Source organism: Myotis brandtii, unplaced genomic scaffold, assembly GCF_000412655.1.
Source record: "Myotis brandtii unplaced genomic scaffold, ASM41265v1 scaffold399, whole genome shotgun sequence".
In the NCBI taxonomy this organism is placed as follows: Eukaryota; Metazoa; Chordata; class Mammalia; order Chiroptera; family Vespertilionidae; genus Myotis; species Myotis brandtii.
Genome location: NW_005365325.1, coordinates 3583201 through 3593584, shown reverse-complemented (window position 1 = coordinate 3593584; position 10384 = coordinate 3583201). Strand labels below are relative to the sequence as shown.

At 39.7% G+C, this 10384-nt stretch overlaps 1 protein-coding gene across 1 annotated transcript in view; it reads right to left on the bottom strand.

Moving 5' to 3' along the window:
• Positions 1-376: 376 nt before the first annotated feature.
• Positions 377-10384, bottom strand: part of LGR4 (leucine-rich repeat containing G protein-coupled receptor 4) — a 49718-nt gene continuing 39710 nt past the window's right edge. The window contains exons 13-18 of the mRNA XM_014545203.1: positions 10284-10355; positions 8539-8610; positions 7885-8010; positions 6919-7034; positions 6579-6662; positions 377-3393 (exon numbers count right to left, since the gene is read on the bottom strand). Coding sequence (XP_014400689.1) covers positions 2117-3393; positions 6579-6662; positions 6919-7034; positions 7885-8010; positions 8539-8610; positions 10284-10355 — 1747 coding nt within the window. The 3' untranslated portion in view covers positions 377-2116. The remainder of the gene's footprint in view (positions 3394-6578; positions 6663-6918; positions 7035-7884; positions 8011-8538; positions 8611-10283; positions 10356-10384) is intronic.

Sequence of the window (10384 nt, the reverse complement as noted above, 5' to 3'; positions counted from 1 at the left end):
AAATTTCAATTTGTATTTCATGAGTATGGCTCATACTTAGAATCTTCTACATTTCAGCAACCTGCTCTAATATTTCTTCTAGCACTCTTATTTCTTAATAAGAAATATTTTTATTATTTAAATTATTTAAATATTATTTCACTTTACTTTAACACTAAGCAAATTCATTATACCTACTTATATATTAAGACAAAGCAGATTGCTTTCTGGAAACTCAATAATTAAAAATGCTGCTTATAATATTGTATTTATGACCATATGGATAGCATGATTTACCACATATTTTATATATCTACCTACTATTCCATTTTTAAATGAATGCAGTGAAAGTGTTCAGTAACTTGAATTTTGAAGGAAAAAACTTTTAGCTAGGATATTTTTTTACCAAGTTATGATTTAATATTTATCAATGTGTAAATATACAAACATGACAGCAATTTTAAAAACTTGTGAATAGTTGGCCTTACAAAATTACAACACACTGTAAATAAATCCCTCCCACATTTTACACAAATTACATGATTTTGATATACAAAGATTCTGTTTTTATTACACGGACAATGTACAACCAAGACTATTTACAATGCAAAAAAGTATATAAACCACAATTTAACATTCTGCTACTGGCAGCCACTATAGTTTAGGAGGTAGCTTTAATTAAACGAAATGAACAGAAGCCACATTTCCCAACTTGTGTTCTAAAAATAATTTACATAAGATAAAAATTCATTATATGCACAGTATATACAGTTTAATTATTAAACTGCAATCTAGCTTAATGTTTTCAGTATATCCTGTAAAACTAATATGGCAGTGGGTTTGCTATTGATTTAGCATATTGTTCAAAAAACATATTGAACATTTATAACTTTATGACCCCACATCGTGACATATCAAAAGTCTATAGATGAGAATCAAGTAAAATTTTTCATTTTTAAAGACATGGGTCTAAGCTTTATTCATTTTTATCCCTTCTTCTTCTTTTTTAATGACATGTGTCCTGTTTTACAAAAACGCAGTATCTAAGCTGTGAACTGTTGTTTCACAGGCTTTTTGTAAATTACTGTAGGGGGAAATGTATGGAAACAGCATAAGTTCAGGAGAATCCAGCTAAGAAATAAATGTAAGTGCTTTGTATCATAATTACTCCCAATTTCTTCCAATTAAATGCAATTACTTACCACAGTTTTCTTTCTGTATAATTCAAAATATAAGTAGGTAACATACCAACAAAACTGGAAAACATCAGTAAAGCCAATGATATTAGGAAGTGTTCATTAATGGGAACATTACACAGAGCCATCAAATCCCTCAGATACTATTAAACTCCGAAGTTAGTTAGTAGTTTAGCCAAATCTACTAAACCCACACAGCAATTAGCCCTTTTACTTTTCCTAGTAGTGTGATGACAAAACACTCAGGGAAAAAAATGACTGATCGCGCCAAAGCAATGTAAAATGACTAAAAACAAATGTTCATGCTGTTCTTTTAAAATCTAATAGTTGTTAATATTGTTTTGAAAACATCTTCAGGTTTTAAGGTTTACAAATCACTCCAAGAAAATGGACGATTCTATTATGTCAAAGATGGAAACAGAAAATGCCACAACCTAAGGCCTACATTCACTCTCACAGTCCTACCTGGGAGACGATCGCCTTTTTGGCCCTGAAGTCCGTTGTCCTGAGATTAATGATCAGACATTAGGTAAAATTAGCAAGACTTTCTTCAGTTGTGTGAAACCACATTTTTAAAATATTCTTTAAAATATATTAACAGCTGTTCTTTATCTTGTGCTTCATTCAGAAACAGGTTAACATTTTTGCTGCTTATGCAAATTTCAGATAAACCTAACGTTAGAATGCTAGGATATACATAAAACCTTTCCAAGTTACAGAGTTGTTCCAAATAGACCACACCGCGCTCGGACACTGGATTTTTCACCCAAGGATCGTTCAGGCACTTGTTCTCTGAAAATGTCTGCCACCTTCTCCTTCTTCTCTAAGTGACACCAGGCAGTGGTCACAGAAGTGCTTCCCGGATGAAAGACCAGACGAGGGTCCACTCTATGAACACTGGGATTGTGGCTGATGCGGGACGCAGTCACAGACACCCTGATTCAGTCTCTCACTCTGGGCAGATTGTAAGCATAGCGCACCAAGGGGAATCCTCGACTCTGATAGAAGCAGGCTCGTCCGCAGGCCTGCACCTGGTCAGAGCTGTCGGAGACAAAGGAATCTTCCTCATCCGCGTAATCGGAATGGGCCGACTGCGTGCCACAGTCCGACCAGTAGCCGTCTGGCCTTTGGCACGAGCCCACTGCCAGGGCAGGGCAGCTGTGCGACTTGATCAAGTGTTTGCACGACACCGGCTTTGTCAAGAGGAAGGACTCGCAGCAGTCGCACACAGCCAGGTTGCCCTGCAAATGCGAGTACACGCCGCAGTCGTAGTAGAAATCCTGCTCCACGCAACCCGCCTGGCTGCTGACGGACACGGACACGGACCCGCTCTTCTTGGCCAGGTGTCGCTTCAGCACCTTCCAGTCTTCTTTGAACTTGGGGTTGAAGAAAACATACAGGACCGGGTTCAGGCAAGCGGGCAGCGGGAAGAAGATCAGCGTGACCGACTTCATGATCTCGGGGCTGACCGAGACGGCGGTGATGAGCGGCGCGAAGGAGAAAAAGGCCACGGGGCAGAAGAAGATGCAGTTGGTGAAGATGAGCCACGCCACGTGCTTGATCGTGCCGGCCTGCGAGCCCTCGGAGAGGTCCTCCTTTTCCAAGTTGCAGTAGAGTTTCGTGTAGATGACGGCCATCAGCAAGAACGCCAGGGAGTTTAGCAGCACCAAGGTCACTGTAAACCCTAACGCGGGCGCCTCTCCCGTGGGGAACGGCAAGCAGAGCGGGGAGGCCGAGTACTCGCCGCCGTGGAAGAGGGGGAAGCAGCCTGCCACGGCGGCCCCCGCGAAAGCGAGAAGGGCAGCCACGCGGAACTGTTTGAGGTGATTGCTCTTCCCGTTCTTCATGATCTCTTTTGCAGACAGGCTTCTTTCGACAGCGGCTAACGTTAAGAGGAAGATGGCGCTTTCCGAGGAGAAAACGGCAAGAAACCCAGCTATCTTGCAGCCGCTGCCGATCTCCCACCAAATGCCAAATTCGGCGAATCTGCCCCAGGACACAGCATCCAGAAACGTTAAGATGCCCGTATAGGCTCCCATGAGTAAGTTGGACACAGAAATCAGGCCTATGAACAATTTGGAGGAAGGTAGGGATGTACAGGGTGCGAATGTTGTTAAAATGACAAGCAGGTTGAAAAACAATGCAACCAAGAAAATGAACCACACGGTAAGACGGATCATCCAGCTTCCCAGTAAATATTCACAGGGCTTAAAAGCACCTAAAATGAAAAACAAAGAGGAGGGGGAGGGGAGAAGAAGACAATTTAGGGAACAGCATGTTCCGAATATGATACAGCTTAAGACACTAAAGATAGTTAATTCTATAATAATTAAATCTGCTACCAAACTGAATTGAACCAAATTGAAAAGATCACTATTTCAGATATTTTTTTAGTCACTGCACTGGACTATTTAAAAATAACTACTTTTATTCAATACTCTCAGTGACACGGGCTGCTACAGTCAGCAGAATTCAGGGGTCCCTAACTGAGGGTTCAGAAAGAGAAATAAGGGAAGTTTCCTTTCTTAGTTTCACTCCTTTATTTCCTGAGGTACTGAGCACAGGGTAAGGGTGGGGATAGATAAGTGACTTCTCTCTCCAGTTTCAGGCTTTAGGCTGAAATTAGTTTAAGATCCGATTTGGGGAAAAGTTAGGATACAGGGAAAAAGATTTGCCTGATCTGACCTCCAAGGATTTATTCAACTCATTTACTCACTAATAACTGATTGCAAAGGCCCTGGGGATAATAGTCCACTAATAAACAGTGCTTTTCATAAACAAAACTAAACCAAAAAACCCCCTACTTTTTATTAAATATTTGGCAAATTCATATAGTGATATCTAAAAGAAAAACCGCACTTTTTCTTAAACCTAAGTTAATATGCATAGCACAGTGTCTAGCATATGCAAGGTACCTGATATATTTAGAGTTTGGAATTGGATAAACTAGGGTTTGAATTTAGGGTCCATAACTTGCTACTCTTTTTCTTGAGGAAGCAACTTAAATCTGTAAATTTCATTTTCTCACTTGTGGATAATAATGTCCATTTCATAAAGCTGTGGAACTTAATATTACATACATAGGTACCTAAACAGGCTACTGGTATAGAGTTCGACTTCAGTAATAGTAGGTTCTTTTCTTCTTCCTTCCTAGTTCTAGTATACTTAATAATAATCATATATGTATACATATATTTTTATACACTTTTTATGGCTTTCAAAGGCAATCTGATGAGGTAGATTAACATGGGTGTAATTATCCCCATTTTTTCATCCAAAGAAACTGAGATTTCATAGTGTTCGATTGACCTGCACAAAGGTTATTCAGTTAAGATAGTGCAGGGAGGACTAAACCACGCTGGTGTTAAGTATTCACACAAAGCTACATCCAATAAAATCCTGTGTAACTTAAAGTAGGATTGCAAGAACTAATTTAGTAGCTAAATGGTATGTTCCAGTAACTGACTTTGACATGCTGGTTATGCCACAAATGACAACTGTTTTATTTAAAAATCAGTAAAGAAAAACAAAGTTTTGTCTACAAAGCATAAGAAAATGATGTACTGCAATTGCCTAAAAGACATGTTCTGACTTATCTTCCTGAACTGTCATGAAGTTTAAAACACGCTATAAAGCATTTTAATCACTAAGATATTCACAAACCTAACCAACCAGGTCTACATCATTTAATTCTGACTTCCAAACAGCACAAGAAACGTTTAAAACTTGTTTCTAATTAATTAATTTTTAAAATTTCCCCCTCAGGGAGGTGTTAACAGGAAGCTTTCACTTTTATATGTGTATCTGAAGCCATCCTTCAGGGAGGAATGGCTCTGACCTGGGAGAAAGGGCTCGCTTTGAGAAGTGTTTGACTAGTGGGTGGAGTTCAGTTCCTGGAAAAGTCCCGGGAAGCAGACCCCGTCCAGTCTCTGTTCAGGGAAACCTGTGGCCTCCTCCGGTTCTAACAGAAGGTTCCTGCTCTCCTCTAAGTTGGCTTCTGAGTGAGCACACAGGTATCCCTGTTACTACAACTGAGTCGGGGAGACCAGCCAGCAGTCCATCCCCACTGCAGCCAGGGGAGGTGAGCTCAGACCTCACGTACTCCTGGTTGACCCCAATGTTTAAATTCAGTGTGGATGGAGGAAGTGGAACCTCAGCATGATCAGGTCTCCTCTCCCCTTAACGAAGCTGGTCTCTTCTCATTGGGTTGTCAGTTCCTGATGTACATTCTCCAACACAAGAACCCCAGGGGGGCAAATGAGGGAGCTGCACTCTTTAACTTCCAACAATACAGAAATTAGACAAATTGCATAAACATAAATGATTCTTGCCAATCTCATTCACTCATCTGGCCACTTGAAGCTTATTCTCTACACAAGTATACTTATTATTTATACTTATTCTCCATGCTAAGTATTAAAGGACACATGTGCAGCACCCCCAAGAAACTCACAATTCAGCAGTAATTAGAATCATGTTATATGATTCTGACCCATGAAATTAATGTCCAGATCGACCTGTTGTCAATATGCTAAGAAAGGGAGCTACTTCATAGCATACAATTTAGCCAACTCGTTTTTTCTTTTATAGTAAAATTCTAAATCCATCTTCTCTGACAGGCAGAATATAACATCACAGTCACAATGGTCAGTTGACTAACTTTCCCAAGTCTACTAAGTTCAATGACATAAAAGACAAGAGGAAAGTTTGCATGCATTAAAAAAAAAAAAAAAACCCAAAAAACAACCCTAACTGGTTTGACTCAGTGCATAGAGCGTTGGACTGCGGATTGGAAGGTCTGGGTTCGATTCTGGTCAAGGGCACATGCTCGGGTTGCAGGCTCAATCCCCAGTAGGGGGCGAGCAGGAGGCAGCCGATCAATGATACTCTCTCTCATCATTGATGTTTCTACCCCTCCCGCTCCTTTCCTCTCTGAAATCAATAAAAATGTATTTAAAAAAACAAACAAAAAAAAAACACTAAAAATCTCTGAAATCAATAAAAATGTATTTAAAAAAACAAAAAAAACACTAAAAATCCCTTACAGATCAGTTAAATACTTTATGGAATTAGTTCTAGTGTTAAAGAAGCATCAAGAAAAAAAAAAGTAAAATAAAATAAAAATTAAATTTAAAAAAAAAGTGCCTCTCAATATTTAATGTTCATGACGCTCATCTTGGGAGCTCGTTGACACAGAGATTCAGATTCAGTGGGTCTGGACGGGAGGTTCTGCAAGGGATGCCTAAATTCCTGGTGCACAGACCCCACGCTGAGTCGCAGGCTGGATGAGGTCATCTACTCCCACCCCCATTCCCGAAATCACACTTATCCCCAGAAGTTTCAGGTACAGTTGCCTAATGTCCATTTAAAGCAAGACACTGCAGCACACTCAGTTGGGCATACCTGTTGAAGGCGTGCAGTGGATAATTATTTGACTGTGCTCTTCATTTTCAGCACTGCTAGTGACCCCTGCTGCATCAGCGGGACCTGAGGATAAAACATGGGTTGTGTTGAATTCAAGCTTTCTGCGATTCAAAAGAACCAGTTTCCTGTGATCCCGTCTCTCGTACATGAGGTAAGTTCAGCTTGTTACGAGGCTTGATAACATATGAAAGATGCCAGGAACACAGTAAATGCCATTTTTCTCAGATTTCCTACCGATCCTTCACAAACCGATTAGAATAACAGAGACTTTGATCAATGCCATCAAGAGTGTTCTAGTTTACCAAGTACGTGCACTTGCCTTTATCCTTGGCCACACTGTGTTCTTGGAGGCTCTTATCTTCCGTATTTGAATGGGTGTAAGAGTCGCAACCCCAAAATGCACAGCACTGATAAGCATAGGGTACCGATAATGACCTGGAAAATAATTGTAAAACCTACATTGAACAGCAACTTCACAGACATGCTTGTTTAGTAAGAAGTATTTTAGTCACTGAAGGCCCCAGCCCAGGAGTCAAAAAGACCTAGCTGTCAACTTGCTTTAAGACGCTCAGTAGCCTTTCCAGGCCTCAGTTTCCTCATCTGTGAAAAGAGCTCTGGGATCAGGTGACAGCATGAGCTCCTCCATTTACATAAGCTATGCTTTTAAATCAAACCATGTTTAAAATTTTACAGTAACATACTTTTATAAATGAATCAACCACACCCAATGTATCATATGAAACTGGTAGTTTCATTTAAAATTAATGTCTCAAGTCATCTGTGAATTTATACCATTAAATGAATGTACTTTGTTTATAAGTATAGTGAAAATATTTATTCTCCTCTCCCAAAATAATATCCCCAAGCCCTCTCTCTATTATAGCTAGTGAAGTCCCCACTCTAATACTGTGTCTCCATAAAGTATTATATAGCATTGTATCAATTTTCTATAGGCTCCCACTTATGTGGTTTCTGTCATCTTGTTGCTAATGTCAAATCCCCTATATAAAAAAACATTCTGATGAATAGCTCTGTTATCTCTTTGACAGCATCAGGGACTCCAATTCATATTCTTAAAAACTATGGAATGATGCTCAAGTTCTATTTTACACCAAATCTGTGAGGACTGGGGTAGAAAATACTCTTAAATTACAGCCTCCAAGAAAATCTGGGAACCACAGCAAAAATAACCCCCATTAAATTAAAAAAACAAAAAGCTAGCACACTCTATCATTTAGGGGCCTACCCCACCATCAACAAAAAAGAAAAATAAGCAAAAACACACCTGAGATTAACAAAGTCTTTTGCTGCCAAAGCTTCTTTCAGTTGGAAGTTGCCCACAAGTTTCAGTTGATTCAGCCCATTCAGGCCTTCCGTAGGAAATGACGTTAATTCATTGAAACTTACATCTCTAAAATGTGAACAAGACTTCAAATTAACTCCCAAGATGCAAATCGCCCAAGATGCAAATCACACAGAAACATCTGTACGTGTTAACAACATAGACATTAGAGTTCCAGGAGGAAGGTGAGGTGTGTTAAACAGCGGTTCTCAACCTGTGGGTCGCGACCCCTTTGGCGGTCGAACGACCCTTTCACAGGGGTCGCCTAAGACCATCCTGCATATCAGATATTTACATTACGATTCACAACAGTAGCAACATTACAGTTATGAAGTAGCAACGAAAATAATTTTATGGTTGGGTCACAACATGAGGAACTGTATTTAAAGGGCCAGAAGGTTGAGAACCACTGTGTTAAATGATGAATCTAAGCATGCATCTCGCCATATTAAAAGTTTGTACTATATCCATGCAGTTAGCCTTTATACAAGGAAACAACTAAACAGAAAAATATTCAGACAGATCAATGCACAAACACAAGTTTCTGTAGACTATTCGTGACTTTCCTGATATTATTGCATAAAGTCGTCGACTTACAGGTTAGTTATTGACCCAAGCTTGGCAAAAGCTCTGTCGTGAATTTCATGGATCAGGTTTCTACTCAGATCTCTGCAATTATAAGAATAATGTGTTAATATTTTCAAATAAACTCAAATTGCAGTCACTTTGACTACACTTTAGAATCTGAGGTAGTCACAATATCCCCAATAACAAAAACCTTTCATATTGTCCAACAACATTTTCATTTGGGTGCTGAATGCCTCTCCTTCACAAAAACCTATGTCTTGGAATGTGTTCCCATGGAGCAGTAATTCTACTTGGCATCTGTTTCAAAACAGTTGTGAATTTTCTCCCCCTTATCATTCTGGTGCCAGTTCAAAAATATAAATGATAATGATATAACCTTTGGTACCATTAACTAGGTGAGAAAAAGCTCAGCTCCTGACAAAGCTGGAAATAAAAGTAGGCTTCATATTATTTGCCTTCTCAAAGGTTAGTGATAAGGCTCCAAAGAGAAGACAAATAATCAATATGCAAACAAGAGCATTCCAGAAGGGCTTCAGATATCTTTTTTTTTTCCTCCTTCAAGCAGGAAATAAACATCTTATCAACAGCAGAACCATACAGATTGAGGAACACACCCTGAGGAATTCTGCTATTACAGAAATAATAAAACAGAGAGATAATCTCCAACCACACTTGAACTGAGCCTGATTGGAAATTCAGAGATTGGATACATGCATTCCATGACACGTCTCCTGGATAACAGGAAAACTCAACAAACTGGGTTTCAAATCATAAAAAGGCCAGCTTTTCATTGTTGTTGCTTATCAGGGCTCCAGAAGTGATGGCAGCGAGGAGCCAGTCCCCTTCCTCCTGGGGCCCTGACCCACAACAAGCCTGCCGGCGACAAGGACAGGTCCAGCGACCCCACCATCAATACCATGTTTTCTACTAGAATGCATTTCTCATTTCTAAGTGGGGGTCTGCTGGAAAGCAGGACGTGATATACGTAAGTTCACTTCACTGTCCATTTTTTGAATGTATTCTGCACTTTAAAAAATGTTCACTAATTCAGTGATGTGTGTGTCCTGCACTGCAGCTCCAGGAAGGCAATGGCCAGGGTTGTCTCAGTCACCTCTCTATTCCCAAGTACTTCATAGAGTCATTGGCGCACGTATATGCTCAAATACATATCAATTTTACAAATGTGTGCTTCTGCTGCATATTAGCCACCTTTGTCATGACAGATACACCAGTGCAGGGGTCAACAAACTTTTTCAGGGGCAGGCCAGAAAGCAAATATTTTTCACCTCTGGGGGTCCTATGGTCTGTCCTGCAAGTATTGAACTCTGCCACAGGATGGTGAAATGAGCTTCAGACAATACTTAAAACAAAAGGGGCCAGGCTGTGTGCCAACAAAACCTAATTTACAAACACCGGAGGCAGGCTGAATCTGGCCCACAATTACAGTTTGCCAACCCTGGCCTAATGAATGGGTAAACTCATTATTATGACTTGAAAACAAAGTGCATCTCTCAGGTTGTACACATTCTTCTTTTTAAATCAATGTACAATATCAGAGATGAGCTAAGGTAAAAGATGCTGAAAATACATTATTTATAGTAAAGTGTACCATGCAGTCAAGTTTGAAGAACAGTATTTACACATAATAAATCAGATCTTTAAGTATATCTATCAAAATGGGAATTGTGCTGATATATTTAATTTATAGCTTGACAGGAAATTTACTCATCTCTAATAATCATAGAGAAACTTACAGTATCCTTAGGGATATGAGGCCTTGAAAAGTGCCTTCTCTGATTTGGCGGATCTGATTACGTTGCAAAGAACTAGAAGAAGAAGGAAGGGAAGAAGGTGG